The 16,801-nt window shown below is 39.4% G+C and overlaps 1 protein-coding gene across 1 annotated transcript in view; it reads left to right on the top strand.

Moving 5' to 3' along the window:
- The window catches only part of EEA1 (early endosome antigen 1), a 99,323-nt gene that overhangs the window by 74,987 nt on the left and 7,535 nt on the right, over positions 1-16,801 (top strand). The window contains 6 exon segments of the mRNA XM_060245180.1: positions 2,559-2,660; positions 3,054-3,248; positions 6,252-6,434; positions 8,706-8,891; positions 9,746-9,877; positions 11,202-11,387. Of these exon segments, the coding sequence (XP_060101163.1) occupies positions 2,559-2,660; positions 3,054-3,248; positions 6,252-6,434; positions 8,706-8,891; positions 9,746-9,877; positions 11,202-11,387 (984 nt within the window).

The raw sequence follows: 16,801 nt of genomic DNA, 5'->3' as shown, positions 1-16,801 counted from the left end.
AAGGTATGGAGAGGAAGGGGAGAGGCCTCAGAATGATATAATGCAGCAGATTCCACACTTCATCTCATCTCTGTCATCTGAAAACTAATCTCTGTTATCTGGAAAGCAGTTGTAATTTTAAGGGATTTTCAGCCCTTACCTGAAGGTTTGGCAACACTATTTCTCCTTGGAGAAATAAATGGCTGCTTTGGAAGGTGGAGTCTATGGCATTATATGTATCTGAGGTCCCTCCCTTCCTTCAACTCCATCTTCCCCAGGCTCCATTCTTCATCTAAGTTGGCCAACCCTATCTTCTTCCCACCCAACAGCCAACCTGCCTTTATCTGCTTTACCTTCAGCTTTCCATCATCTTCCTCTCTGGAACTTCTACCTAGGAAAATTATGGTCTTTCTTCACAGTGGGGACCAAAGTAGCTTACATTATTCTCCTCTGTTCCTTTTTATCCACACAACAACCCTGTGAGGTAGGTTAGACTGCAAGTATGTGACTGGTGCAAAATCAACCAGTCAGCAAGATGGGGATCTGAACCTGAGTCTCTGGGTTCCTGCTCTGAAGCTCTAACCCAGGGGTTTCAGATCTATGGCCTGCAGGGTAAAACCGGCCTCCCCAGGGTTTTAATCTAGCCTGCGGCTCTCTTCTCCCCCCCCCCCCCCCCACCGCTCCCCATCCACTCCCCTGCTTGTCCTCACCTTTCCAAGCTGAAGCTTGAGCTGCTGCTGCTGAGTGCAGGGAGCAGAGGCAGAGTTGCCAAACTCCCCAGCTCATTTTCACCAGCTAGGGTTGCCAGGTCCAACTCAGGAAATACCTGGGGACTTGAGAGTAAGCCTGTATTAAGTTCCTCATTGACATCTGGGAGCTGCACAATATGTGTGAAAGAGCCACATGTGGCACTGGCTCCTGACTCGCAGTTTGGCCACCTCTGTATTATTCTCTACTGAGGTTGCTTCCCTCCCCAAACTTTGCCCTACCAAGGCTCCACCCCCAAATCTCCAGATATTTCCCAATCTGGAGCTTGCAACCCTTAAGAGAAACTGATCTCTGTAGTTTGGAGATCTGTAGTGGTTCCTGGAGAGCTACTAGTGTTACTGCTGCTGTGGGGGGGGGGGGGGGAAGGGAAAAAGAACATGGGTGGCTGGGAGTGGGATTTGGGCAGAAAGAGAGTGATGGGATGGAGGGGGGGCAGAAAGGGGGAGAGGAAGTGATAGGCATGAGAGAGGGGAAGAAGCAAAGGTGTGGAGAATGAGATAGCTGCGCTCAGGGATGTACCCAGAAAATTTTGGGTGGTGGGGCATTGGGAAATCCTGTGGGGCTGGGGAGCCAGGAGAGAGAGAGAGAGAGAGAGAGAGAGAAATAAGAGAGTTGGAAGCTGCCAACAGAATGGCTCCCCCATCTGCAGCCCTTGCACTTTACTAGCTTCCTTGTCTACATGAGTCATGGAGGGGGGGCAGAAATCTCTGACTCTTTTGCATTTTGCAATTTTATTTTATTTTGCCCCTGTACCGAACTCAGAAACTGCAGCTAGTGCAGAATGCAGCGGCCAGACTGTTAGTGGGACTACGTTGGTGGGAACATGTACGACCTAGGCTGCGGGAACTGCACTGGCTGCCAATTGTGTACCGAATTCGTTACAAGGTGCTGGTTATTACCTTTAAAGCCCTATATGGCCGAGGACCTGCCTACCTTAGGGAACGTCTCTCTCCATATGTTCCCCAGAGAGCACTGAGATCTAGTTCGCAAAATCTTCTGAAAATCCCTGGGACAAGGGAGGCCAAGCTAAAAACAACAAGGGAGCAGGCCTTTTCGATAATGGCTCCCCAATGGTGGAACCAGCTGCTGGAGGAGGTGCAGGCCCTACGGGACCTTAACCAGTTCCCTTGGGCTTGTAAAACCGCCCTCTTCCAACTTGCCTTCTAAGGTGGAATCTTGGCAATGATATCAAGCCATCTTTATATATGTACTGAAACTGTAGCACCATTAATTTATATTGGTTTTAAATTATTTATTTAATTTAAAGTTATGAATTTGTATTTTAACTGTATTTTATTGTATTCACTGTATTTTATTGTTATATCATGGTATATGTACCATGTCTTGTAAGCCACCCTGAACCTGCCTAGGCGGGGAGGGCGGGATATAAATAAAAAATTATTATTATTATTAGAAACCTATTTATTTCCTGCCTGGAAAAAAGAAAATGAGACTGAAGTTTCCCTGACTGTACTTGAAAAGGTAACATTTCTCTTGAGTTAGTAGTATTTTAAAAATATATATATAAGTATTTTAAATGTTGTGGCATTAGATAAAATAATATATTGATTTTAATATATTGATATATTGCTAAGATTGTTGATATATTGATAATATATTGATAAGATTGTGTGTTTGTAGTACTTGATAGGATTGGGTGTTTGTAGTACACTGTGAACTACAAGTTGACCACTGAACTGGATTTAAAAAGATGTCTGAATTCATTGATACTTTGTAAATCTTTTACCATTTTTATTGCCATGCACTGTGGAGAACAGTGAAGTGCAAACGAAGTGTTCATTTTTACACAGGAGAAGTCTTGTCAAGAAGCTAAATGTCAACTTCAAGTCCAGTCGGAATCTGTAGCTAAAGAACAAAATGAACTGAAAAATTCATTGGAAAAGCAGGAAGGGGTAATGTTGACTATATGACTAAAAGCTTGAAAAACTTGGAATGGTTCCCCCTCCCCGAATATTTTTGCTAAAGATCAAACTGTGTAGAGTAAGCAGAAATATAAGAGAATAAGCAGAACCATAAGCAGGCCTCATTCAAGACAATAGTCCTAGGTTTCTCTTTGCATGTCTGTGTGTTTGGCAGCAGAAAATGTAGTTTGTGTTTAAGAAGTTTGCCATGTTTTTGTTTGGTACCCATTTTGCAACATGGATTTAAAATGCCTAGAATAGATTATAGATTGTGGAAAATATTTTAGCAACAGTATATGTTTAGGCAGAATGTAAAAGTAGCAGCATTAAACTAGTAATATCTAAAGTAGTGATAACACACTGTGCTTACATTTCTATATGTAGATCTCGAAGCAACTGGCAACAGACCTTGATTTGGCCCGTGCACAACTATTGCAGATTCAAGGTGTTCTAAAGGAAAAAGAAAAGAATGAGCAGCAGCTCCAGCTGAAGTTGAAAGAATTGAAGGAATCTTTTGACCAAAAGAAAAAACAAAATGAAACACAGCAAGCTGAATTAAAAACAGCTCTCTTAGAAAAGGTAAAAGTTTGGAAAACGGGGTAGGGGGGGAGCATCATTCATGTTCTTAGGCACTGAAAAATAAATTGACAACCTTTCTTGGACTTGGATTTAAATTGTGGACTTAGATTTGCAAACTGGATACATAGAATCTATATGAAACTGAATGCAACATTTTTAATCAATGGATTTTTAACAGATGGATTTCAGGTTGAGAAAGGGACACAACAAGGATGTCCACTTTCACCATTGCTGTTCATTCTAACAATGGAAATTTTTGTATCTAAAATAAGGCAGGATTCAAAAATAGGTTTGACAGTAGACAGATGGAAATTCAAATTGAAAAACTTTGCCGATGGCATCTTCCTAACAATTTAAAATCCACATAAGACTTTGCAGCATGTTACAAAACAGGGGTGCAGAGTGGTAAGCTGCAGTACTGCAGTCCAAGCTCTGCTCATGACCTGAGTTCAATCCCAGAGGAAACTGGTTCAGGTAGCCCGCTCAAGGTTGACTCAGCCTTCCATCCTTCCGAGGTTGGTAAAATGAGAACCCAGCTTGCTGGGGGTAAAATGTAGATGACTGGGGAAGGCAATGGCAAACCACCCTGTAAAAAGTCTGCCATGAAAACGTCATGATGTTATGTCACTCCGTAGGTTGGTAATGACTCAGTGCTTGTACATGGAACTACCTTATAGAACAGGGGTGACCAAACTTGCTTAACTTAAGAGACACATAGAATAACAGTCAGATGTTTGAGAGCTACAAGACATGAATGTCAGAGGAAGGAAGGAAGGAAGGAAGGAAGGAAGGAAGGAAGGAAGGAAGGAAGGAAGGAAAATAGATGAGGGAGGGAGGGAGAAGTGGAAAGAAAGCAACTTTAACTTTAAATGCATTCTCTAAGCATTTAAAGTTAAGAGAGAGCCAGTTTGGTGTAGTGGTTAAGTGTGCGGACTCTTATCTGGGAGAACCAGGTTTGATTATCCACTCCTCCACTTGCATCTGCTGGCCATGGCCTTAGGTCAGCCATAGCTCTGGCAGAGGTTGCCCTTGAAAGGGCAGCTGCTGTGAGAGTCCTCTCAGCCCCACCCACCTCACAGGGTGTCTGTTGTGGGGGAGGGAAACAAAGGAAATTGTGAGCCGCTCTGAGACTCTTGAGTGGAGGGTGGAATATAAATCCAATGTCGTCGTCTTCTTCTTAAGCTGCCAGCTGGCTTGTCTTGGAGAAATGATTTAAAGAGACAGTGCCTTCTCCAAGCTGGCCAAAGGGGCAGTGGGGGTTTTGAGATCCACACAATATGTGTGAAAGAGCCACATGTGGCTCCCAAGCCACAGTTTGGCTACCCCTATTATAGAAGAAATTGGTCAACCCCAAAAGTAATCATCAAATTTCTAACAAAACATGAAGAAAAAATTATCAAAAAATTTAAAGGATGTGAATTAGCAATCAAACCAGTTAAATATTTAGGAAGAAACCTGACTGGGCAAAGTCACACATAAACCTGACCGGGCACACTATCCAGTGATGATTACAATGAAGTTTGGAGGAAAATACAAAAAGACCTGGAAAGATTATGTAAGTTGAATTGAAAGTTGTAATGATGTAATGATACAAAATGATGTAATGACACAAAAAGACTTGGAAAGATGATGTAAGTTGAAGCTCAGGACCTGGTGTCATCCATGGAGACGCTAGGACTCAGCCAGATTATATCGGCCCGCACTCACCAGGCCGGCCATACACTGGACTTGGTTTTGGAGGCTATGATAACACCAGATCTGATAGCTGTTGATACAGTTCCATGATCAGATCATTATGCCCTGAAAGTCCAACTGAATCTGTGACCCTCTTCCTGTTTAGACTCGAGCAGATTTATTCTCGCCCGCAGAGCCAACTGGACCCAGAGCAGCTTTGAGAGGCTCTGTGTGATCTGATGCCCCCTGGTGGGTCATTAGATGAGTTAGTAGAGAATTGGTATTCCTGGTTCTCCGATGCCATCAATGACATTGCCCCCTGGTGCCCTCTTCACTGCCACAACAAAGCGACTCCATAGTACACCCTGGAGCTGCAGAGGATGAAGTGGCAGCTTAGAAGGCTAGAGCGAGTGCAGTGGAGATCTTATGACGAGGAGTCCAGAACTTCTTATAGAACATTTACGAAGGACTATGAGAAGGCAATGAAGTCCACTAAAAAGGAATTCTTTCTGGCCTCCATTGCATGTGCGAATTTACAATCAGCCCAATTGTATAGAATAATAATAATTTAGAAAAAGTTAGGGAATTGGACGTTGACTTTGAGGTTTTTGCGACTTATTTCGCAGATAAGGTCTTGACTCTCTGCCAAAATCTTCCAGCCACAGTTATACAGTATGGGAACTGGAAGCACATTGTCCTTCTTCTGGTCCTATGTTGGACCACTTCAGCCATCATTCCTGGGAAGACGTGGACAGGATCTTGGCCGCAGTGGAGCCTACCAAAATCCCAATGAAGAATTAATGAAACTGGAAACTGCAAATTTGGATGAAGGTTACCTTTGGGTCAAGAAAAAAACTCAAAAGAGCATAATTCAACACAAGAGTCAAATAATATGTGACAGTTTACTAAAAGTTTGAGAATCTTTAAAAGCCAGAATTTAAAAGCCCAGCAGCGGCTCCCCCTTACTGCATCAGCAGAGAAGCATTGTCTGAACTTGTATATTGCAATGCTCCTCTATTTGAGGGGATTTAAACTTCCCCACCATTTTTTCCATAGGTCTTTCAATTTTTCTGCAAGCCTGGAGGGGGCAAGTTTGCAGGAAAAACTTCCTGCTCTCCATCTGATCCCAAACAGTGAATTTGTGTAACCTCAGGTCAGGGTACAGTTGGTTATTAGATACATTGATTTGCATTGACAAGTAAAGTAAGCTAGTAAACACAGCCTAGCCTAAATGAAATAATTAGTTGTCATTGGATTTGCAAAAGATCCATATTTCTGTTTCTGTGTTAATTGCTGCTTTGTAAAAATAAATTTATTTTTGTGTGTTAGGCAGAACTGGAGAATAAACTACAGCAGCAGATAACATTGTCAACCCAGGAGCTTACAGCAGAGAGGGAAAAAATTGTAGAACTCCAGAAGATACATAAAAAAACCCAGGAAAATTTGGACAAAATTCAGTTGGATATTTATGGTAAAGAATCAGAGCTTTTGGCTATACGGCAAGACCTAAAGGTACATTAAATTTCTTCATTGGATATCTTTTCAGTATGAACAATGGTACCGTGTTGGACCACACTTTAACTACTTTCACATCTGCACCAATGTCCTGAATTTAAAGTTCTTATTGGTTATTTTGTGTCTCAGTGTCCCTATGCTGCTCTTCATTAATTGTCTTACATGGATGTAGTTTTACATTATGGACAATTCCCTGTCTTTTATGGGTTGTTGTCAGTTGTTTCTATTAAATGATGTTAAATACATATTGCTCTATAATGATCAGTAACTGTATTGGGGTGCATTGAAGAAATGAATGAGGCCTTGTATGAGTTTATCTGACTGGGGTGTAGCCCACAAGATGAAAGGAGGGGTGGATGCTGTTATTTAATTGATATAAACAGGGTTAAGCTCCTAGAATGTTTCCATAGGCAGAAGGATTTCTGTCCATGGAGTGAGACTTTCTTGTTTCCTACATCCTTGTGCAATCCAAAATGTCTGTGGAAATGGTCTGGTGAATCCAAGCCACAGTTAGGATTATTTTTTGGGGGGTGGAGTTCTGCTAATTAAGGATTAATTTCTCCAAACAAATGAAGGGGTATTGGGGTAAAATTACTGCCTGACAAATGAAGTGCTTACTTTAAACTTAATATACCTTGAAGTTTAGAGGTTTCCTCATTAGACTGCAGTTGCATATTACAGTGGGACCATCTGCTGGAATATTTGTGTAAAATAATTATTTGATATATTTTCTCATTATATGCTTACTTAAGACTGCCCTGTGAGTTGATTTGCTGCATTGGGTCCAGTTCTGCTCTTTCTACAAGTGGATAGGCAAAAGGGAGGCAATTTAGGTTGATTTTCTTTTCCCCTTGCCACTTCAACTCCCATGCCTCATGAAGGCGCCCTGATCCTTAGGAGTGGTTTTCTGAGGAGTTTGGTGGAGGGACTGCACTAAGACTGGGAAAATGAAAAAGATGTGTTGTACAAATGACACTCTGCTTGCAGTTCCCTGGATAGAAGCCAGTATTATTATTATTTTTTAAGATATACTTCTCTGCTTGGGGAACTAGAGTAATACGCATGTTCTGAAATCCTAAAAACAGTAATCAAAACCTGTTAATTAAATAGCAGCAAGATGTGTCATTTTCACACAAATATTAACAGCAGTCAAAAATAGTTTTCTATAACTGTAAACAAGCTGTTTTGTACTTGAGTATTACTGAAGATTAGCCTGTTTGTATTTGTTATAGTAAACTTCATGCTATATTTATTATTAAAGAGCTACAGTGTTGGATTTACATATTAAAGATAAATAGAAGCTTTATGCAAGTAAGGACCAAAAAGAAAGTAATGTGACAAGGAGGGTTGCCTTCTGTTTGCTTCCCATTTCAGTTGTCCTTTCAGAAGCTTAGATTTGGCCCCAACTATCTTAGAGCAAAAGGCATACTCTCAGGAAGAAAATAATTTTGCTTGGAGACTGACATTTGTTTTCTTAGTTGTAATTAATTAATTAATTAATTGTCTGAATTAATGAGATGATCTCTGCAACAGCAGAGTAGCTTCCATTAACTGACAAGGACCAAGGTCATGGTAAAAAGGGGGAAATAGTTCTAGAAATTCACCATTTGGAAAGCTACCAAAAAAGGTAAACTGTAGATGAACGTTTTCTTCCAAATATGATTGGTTGATTCCTGTTCCTGAGGTGAAGAAATGGACAGAGACCCTGCTCATCTGTTAGACTAATGGAAAAGTTATCTGATGACTTTTACTATGAGTCTTTATTTATACATGTTATTGATTTTTAATTAATATTTATTATTACGTCTTTTGTTATATTGTACCCTCTTTATATTTCTAGAGTCTCCTCCCTTTTACATGACCATTAGAGAAAATTTCTGGAATACTCACCAGCTACATTGACTTGAATCTGAATTGCTCAGTAAATTAAGCTTCACTGTGCAATAGTACATAATCCATTTTTGTGTGGATTAATTTCCATTTTTTCGTGTCTCTTAATAATGACTGTTCTGCCTTTTATCACTTTCTTCCATAACCGTATGCCCAATGTAGGGTTAGCCGCCGCCACTTCTATTGGCTGGAACATGTCACTTCTTTGTCTTTAGGGTTACCTTCTGAGATGGGGCAGGGTTAACTAAATAAATTAATGAACATGGATAATTTGGGACTCAGGCCAGGCCAGGTCTATTGCTGAGCATCATCAGGAGCTGACTCTGTGATCTTACTGGTAGATTTGTTTTTAGTAATTACTTTCCCCTTCAAAATTAGTCTACAGAGGAGAAGCTTGCTTTAGCTCAAGAGGAACTGATTTCTAGCAGAAATCAAATTAGTAATCATAATCAGCTGATCAAAGAACTGAAGACCATAAAAGCTACACTGCAGCAAGATGCATCAAAAAAAGATCAGCAGCTGAAAGAGCAGGAAAAACTCATACAGGAAATACTGAAAGAGAAGGTAATTTCTATCCCTTCCCCCTACTTCTGCTGTTTTGAGTTGGAGGTCCTAGTAATTATTGCTTCTGACATTATTTTTTCCCTTTAAAAACAAGGTTGCATTCTTCAGGGCATAAATCTCTTGGCAGAGAACCTGGAATAGCTTTTTGTGTGCTTGGTCTGCCACACAGAAGTGGTTTCAGAATGGATTTAAGCTCGAATTCAGTGTATTCTAGGAAAAATAACAGTTTATCTAGAGTATGCAAAATTCGAAAATTATTGTGACAATGTGGATTCAGTGCGATAGTGGTTCAATGGTAATAGACTCTCAAGCTAGCCTTGGGGACATAATGGTGAATATCTTTTGGCTGTGCACCTGTACACAGGTCCTCATTGTACTCAGTCAGACTTACTTCTAAGTAAATATACATAAATGTTGGGCTCTTTATTTACTTAATTTATACCCCACCTTTCTAACCAAGATTCAAGCCAAACTACAAAATATAGAAAACAATTCAGTTAGACAGCATAAGATATCCAATAAACAATGCAGTAGGATTATGATTACAGAATTGGAAGATAATAAAAAAGCCTTGTATAAGGTATAATCAGAAGGTGGATAACAAAGTAGTAGATGGTGCAGTAGAAGCAAGGTGATATGTACAATAACAGTATAATTTTGACATGTATCATTTCTTGATAGCACTTTGTGGTGGACAGAAAGCAGTTATGTTAACTAGTTTTTATGTAGGGGAGAAACATGCTGTGGAGTATTAAAAGGCACCTCTCCTTACTGAAGATGGAAGTGCTTCTACAGTAGCATAAATCAACAGAAAGAAGTCTCTTATGCACATCTGTGGGCTTTTTCCTTTCAAGGCTTTAAGAGAAAAAGACTTGGCTAATGAAAAATCCAAAACAGCTGAGTTCCAGAATATAAACAACAAACTGGAAAAAGAGAGTGCCAAGCTGAAGGAAGAGGGTAGGGCCTTCAAACAAGAATTTGAGAAGGTATGTTGACATATGGGAGATCCATGTGGTAACAAACTTGTATTTATATATTCCTTGGAAAAATGGGAATCACTGATGCTGCAAGATCTGTGGGTTGTTTTAATGAAGTCAAAAGAAATGGAATGTATTGGATTGCCCATAGTCTAAACCAGACTATAAAGTAGGAGTCAAGTGCACCTTTGAGACCAACAAAGTTTTATTCAGAATGTAAGCTTTCGTGTGCTCCAAGCACACTTCATCAGATGAGGAATCAGGTATAGTGAGCAGGGCTATATATAGCTGTTAGGCAAAATGGTACAAATTTAAGATCCAATGACAAAATAGTAAAATTAACAAATTGAGCAAACCTTTGATCTGGGTAGCATGAGCGTGCAAAAGCAATAAAACAGTAATATGTCAAAATGTGAGAACGTCTGTCAATCACTCTATTATATAAGCCTGAGTCAAAAAGAGGGCACTACTTTCTCAGAAGTTTTTCATTGAGAATATAGTTATACATCCACAGTATTCCAATGTATTTCCCTTTTAGAATAGAGTATTACAATAATTTTTTATTACACTGCTGTATGCAGCATAGCACAGGCTGGGCTCACTTCTGCAGTACAGTTTAAACTGGGCTGCAGGGAAAGCCAGCACAAAGCTCAGGCTGCAGGGGGCAGTCTGCTCCTGGCGGCATAGCATGTACTGTAGTGAATTCAGACTGATGAACTAGGTTGCATGAGAAGTCAGCCCCAAGCGGGTCTGCTTCCCACTGGCACAGCTGATCCTCGGGCTGTCTTCTGCAGTCCCTTTAAACTTTAAAGAGACTGCAATAGAAGCCCAACAGACAGCTGAGAGGTGGAACAATCTGCTCCTGCCTGTCTGCTATTGTTGGATCTACTCAGTAATTCCTGAATATATTCAGTTTTTTATTTTCAGTTTTCCCAAGAAAACCCAAATACATTCGGGATGCCAAAATCTACCCCTAAAAATACTGGTAAGGTATTTTTTGGGTATATTTTTGGCTCGGGTATATCCAAATGCATACCCCCAGTACAGAATTTTCCCTGTTCATATGTTTTTCGAGATTTTTCCAAACCAAGCTGACCTTTTCTCTCATCTGGAAACATTAAGGTGCTGAACTTACATTTCCTGAGAAATTCAGAGGAGTTCTTAGAATGATTAAGAGATAAAATATATTTACTCTAATAATGCAATTGCATGTTGTTTTTTGTGATGCAGAGAAAGCCTCTGGCTACTTTAGCATTCAAAACTTTAAAGTGCAGTTGAAATTAATTTTCACATGTTAACTTTTTATTTTGTAATATTGTGTATATTTTAATAGGAAGTTACAAACCTAAAAGAGGCCAAGCAGTTGTTGATTCAGCAGAAACTAGAGCTTCAAGGAAAAATTGATAACATCAATACAGCCCTTGAACAGGAGAAAAAAAATCAGGAAATTATGAAAGATCAATTGAAAAAGAGAGAAGAAGTTTTGAAGAAGAAATATTCTGAACTTGAAGCAAAATTGGTCAGTATACTTAATATAAAGAGCATTTGTGACCCAGGCATACTTGGATGTTAGTGTAAACGAATGGCATCTTTCCTGCCACTAATTACATTTTCTGTGTAGAAGTGAAATTGTGTTTCGAATTTGTGACTGAGGCTTATTTCAGAATGCATGAGAAATCACATAATTTGAATTCAATTTATGTTTAATAAATATTTCCATCAGAAATCAAGCAACCTGAATTCATTTTATGTCTAATATATATTTGTACTTAATCAGACACAAAGGGAACAACTGCAACAGAAATTAAAACCAAGAAATGAAGAATTGGTGGGAAACAATACCATATGTAAATACAAAATACTTCAGGTATAATGTAAAAATACTTTAAAACTTATTCCTGACCTTGTGGATTCATCACCCCGCAAAGCCCTGTATACATTTCAAAAGCAGGAATAGTAAAAATAGTGTACATGTATAAATAGATACAAAATACCCCTTTATTTACAAAGCATAAGTGAAAGATCAAATGATAATTAACAGGCCTGGGAGATCTGGGGTTTTGTGACCGACACTGGCAGATGACTCAGAGTACAGTGAAATGAAAGTTTAGGTGGAATTTTCTTACAAGGTCAGGAATAATCATTTCCGAAAGAGCACGATTATATTATATTTAATGTGGTATTGTTTCTCTGCAATTCTTTGCTTATAACAAATATATTTCTAAACATAATTTGTAATTCACAATGTAACATATGGATTTTTGATTTGTTCATGTTAGATACATAACAGTTTGGTTCCGTTTTCCAAATCCCTTATCATGTGAAGGGTGATAGTATGAATTGGTTCATGATATTTGAAGGAAATAGTATCCAGGATATTTGGCAATGTTCTGCCACAAACAATCTCCCCCCCCCCTTTCTGATTTCCTTATTTTAAAGCCTATTATCAGTTACTGCACTTCTCATAACCCAAAATATTTAATATCTCTGCTTTTTAAAATCTCAGTGCTGGGGCGATTTGAATAAGCACATGTTCTTCTGTCGCAATTGAACACTTCTCCCTGTAAGGGTCATGGAAGGAAAGTGTGAGTCTGTTCTCCATCTCTCCTGAACTGAGTAGTCACAGTGAAAAACAGACCTCTCTACTTGTTACCTTGCAGCAATCCAGATAATGGAGTTTTTTCTTTCTTTCTGCCTACTAGGAGACTGGTACTTTACAAAATGCTAAAACAGACAATTGCAATGAGATCTGGTGTTAGGGAAATCTTGGCCCCTATTTGTGTGTGTGGAAGGGTATATGCTTTCTAGCTTTGAACCTCATCTCCCATTTATGAATGGCTGGCCACTGGTCGCTTTGATGGCAGAAAGTGTGGTTCTAGCTGCCTAAGAATGCCCTAGGCAGGCATGTCTCCAAAGAAGTTTCCCTTGACAGTTGGGACATTGTTTTTAATGAATGATAGACTTGGCATCTGAGTTTGGATGCCAGGTCTACTATCCACTGAAAATACTGGATGGTAGACATGGCATCAGGACAAGTTGACTGTTTTCACTAGGCCATCTTGGTGTCTGGATTCAGGACAATATACTTTGTCAGTAGAAAACAGTGAAAATGAACTGGAGGGTAAGTCTAATGATTCCTGATATTCCCAAACCTGAAAAATTTACCTGAATTGGATTTAAAAAACAATACCAGTACTCATAAAATCTCACAAAACAATAATCATGCTCTTTCTGAAATGATTAAATGAAATTTAAGGTGCATACCTATACAGCAGAACAATTTCAAAAGTGGTCTTGTCATATCATCATAGTTAAAGTTATTTGTGGACCCTGTGCCAGTGAGCCAGTTTGATGTGCAGACTCTTATCTGGGAGAACCGGGTTTGATTCCCCACTCCTCCACCTGCACCTGCTGGAATGGCCTTGGGTTAGCCATAGCTATAGCAGGAAGTTGTCCTTGAAAGGGCAGCTGCTATGAGAGCTCTCTGAGCCCCATCCACCTCATAGGGTGTCTGTTGTGGGGGGAGAAGATATAGGAGATTGTAAGCCACTCTGAGTCTCTGATTCAGAGAGAAGGACGGGGTCTAAATCTGCAGTCTTCTTCTTCACACTGATAGACTTTGTGCATGCCCAGAGCTTCTGCTATGAACATTTGTGCTTCTGGCACAACTGTCTTTTCCTCTCAGAGCAGTGTCTCTGCAATCTTTTCCTTATTAATATATATTTGTAACCATAATTCATAATTTCAACTACACTTGCCAGAAGGTGAGGAGTCATATCTCTTCCCACTTTGTTCTCTCTTGTCTGTCACAACAACATCAGCAATTGGGAATACTCTCATCAGAGGCTCCTCTCTGGGCTAGTTTTCTCATAAAGAAATCCATACAGTTTGCTATTCCTTCCATTTTTCTCTTCATCTAAAGTTGTCATATCTTCTTTTGTTCCAGTACTCTGTGGCACTCAGTGCAATTGACTACTTTAAAATGAGTGTTGACAGTGCAATAAGTTGCCATTGACAGATGCCCATGATTGCCCTCTCCTGCACACTGAAGAGCAACTCACTCTAAAAACTTAATTCCAGCACCTAAAGTTTATTAGAGTAGGTGTGACTGGTCTTCCCTCTGAACCACATTCATGGAGACAGCTTCTCAGCTTTTGAGGTGATGATCAGAAAACTGGTGTTGAATGTGCAGAAACTCATCTGCTTGGTATCAGTGCTGCCAGTCCATCTTCTGATGCTGGATCCATAATTACTGACTGTTGGTACTGAGCACGCAGAAGACTAAGCTGACCAAGCAGAAGTGTTGAGCTCGGTCATCATCGAAACTGAGGACAAACACCATAAGGAGAAATACCAGTTGAAGGTAGATGAATGAACATTTGCTCCTCCAATCTCTGTCCCAGTCCTAAGGGTAATCAAAGCCGGGACCACGGAGGTTACTGTAAAAGAAAACACCTCAAAGCCTCTCCATGTAACAAAAAGAATTCTCCTTATTATTCCTACTTATCCAGTATTTACTAGTAACAAACACAGTGCTTACAGTGATAGCCAAACATAATATAAACAAACATATTTATACAACACAAAATCCCTCCGGAACTGAAAGCACACGCTGCTCCTACTGTATGATGGATCAATGTCCTATAAAAAAAATATGGAGCTGTAATTCAAGTCTGACAATATCCAAGACCAGTCCAATATTGTTTCGAGTGCAGAGACTCTTGTTCTTGGGACCGTCTTCTTGATTCAGTAGGTAAGTGGTGCTGCTTTTAATTTTTGCTGTAAAGTATACCAAACATTTGTGATAGTCTCATGTAAACTGAACAAGCATTTCTACATAAAATTCAGCCACAAATACTAGGCAACCAATTATATGTAAATAAAATGTGTCACATGAGTGGCTGTCTTTCAACAACTCTCACACAACTATTTATACACTACATTTTGTGATTAGAGGTGGGTCCAGTGATATATGCCTTCATTTCAGATTTAGACAGGAATGTTATATTGGACTAAATTTAGTCAAGTGACAATAATATTTAAAAAACAAAAACACACAGAAAGCCTGACAACATTTATAACAAATATTAAGAGACAGTACAATTAGATATGCTCTTGGGAGTTAGACATTGACAGACTTTTGGTCATGGAGTGGACCTATTTTATCAAAATGCATTATACCTATTGCACAGTTTTTATACCAAAATGAATTAATAGGATGATATTTACAAAATTTACTAGTTTTCCATTTTTCTATTTAGCATGAGATCATTTGAATAATATTTATATTTAATGTTGTACTATATGAGAGATGTGCCTTTAAAGTGATTACAATGGATGAGCAGGTGTGTATGATTAAGGAGGTAGCTTTTTACATGGCTCACAACAAAGATAATGAACACCATTTCAGAAGGATGTGAAGATAATTTGCAGGCATTCCAAGGAGAAATGAAAACAAAGCCATGAAAGTGAGAGTGAGTTAATAATGTGACACATTTTATTTACATATAATTGGTTGCCTAGTATGTAATATTTGTGGCTGAATTTTATGTAGAAATGCTTGTTCAGTTTCATGAGACTATCACAAATGTTTGGTATATTTTACAGCAAAAATTAAAAGAAGCACCACTTACCTACTGAATCAACAATAAAGAAGACAGTCCCAAGAAGAGTCTCTGCACTTGAAACAATATTGGACTGGTCTTGGATATTGTCGGACTTGAATTACAGCTCCATATTTTTTCTATAGGACATTGATCCATCATACAGTAGGAGCAGCATGTGCTTTCGGTTCTGGAGGGATTTTGTGTTGTATAAATATGTTTGTTTATATTATGTTTGGCTATCACTGTAAGCACTGTGTTTGTTACCAGTCCTAAGGCTGGATGTTTCTCAGTGTATTCCGACAGGCCAGTCCCAGTACATCTGGAAACAATCTTAGGAGTGATTCAAGATATCCTGATCCCGAGAAAGCAGTTTATAGGATTTGATGTCTAGCCGGTAGGATCCTTCTCTGAAGGCTGCTTGAAAGTGTCCCAGTAGGACATTCTTGAAGTGCTGCATCCTGATTTGTTTCTGCCAAGGTCTCTTTGAGCTAAATTCTCATCTCATTCATAATAACTTGATTCTGCTAGGTGTTCATTACCAGACTCCTAGAGCCAGCAACATCAGTCTTTGTATGATGGAAACCATAGGGTTGGTTTTGACCAATCTCTCTTGGTATGCCTTCTGCTGTTGGGAGCAGAAAGTGGTTTCATGGACACTGGGATAAATACTTGACGACCTCTGAGCTTTTAGTTCCAGTTTGGGTTTTGTCATATGAATGTCCATACAGAATCTTATTCATGTTGGCTGTGATCTCTCATTTGCAACTTTTGAAATCCATTGCTCATTTGGGAAACAACAGAACGTTCCTTGATTTCAGCAGTGATGCACACTAATTCATCTGTATCAGTTCCTACTGTGATAGTATTGGTAACAATGCCTGCCAGAGCAGTCCTCAGGTGTTCACAGAGTCACCATTTACCCAGTTGCCCATATCTGAATCTGATCCAACTCCCTCAAAGAATCTTCAGGATGCTTCTACTTCTTCATTATATTTGAAAGATGAAGATAATGTTCCTCTGAATGTTGAGTTGGCGACTTTGGCTGATAACCTCTGGTAGGATCTTCTCAGTGTGGGTGCACATTGTGGCAAACACCCTGTCCATCAACATTGGTTATTCTGTAGGAGATATGATCTACCACCTAATACTTCTAGCTAGTTTCAAGACACTTTGTATCTTTCTTTCTAGGCTGCAGGGAAAAGTAGTGTGGGTAGCCGCAGACAGTATGATCACTGAATATTAGATAAAGAGGAGGGGCTCTGTTTCACCTAATCTAAGGCTTCTGGGAGAACTTCATCAAGTACAGCATTCCACAAACAGCAATCCA

Source organism: Heteronotia binoei, chromosome 8 (assembly GCF_032191835.1).
Source record: "Heteronotia binoei isolate CCM8104 ecotype False Entrance Well chromosome 8, APGP_CSIRO_Hbin_v1, whole genome shotgun sequence".
In the NCBI taxonomy this organism is placed as follows: domain Eukaryota; kingdom Metazoa; phylum Chordata; class Lepidosauria; order Squamata; family Gekkonidae; genus Heteronotia; species Heteronotia binoei.
Note: the sequence above shows the minus strand (reverse complement) of the source record. Positions and strands in the feature narration are given on the sequence as shown.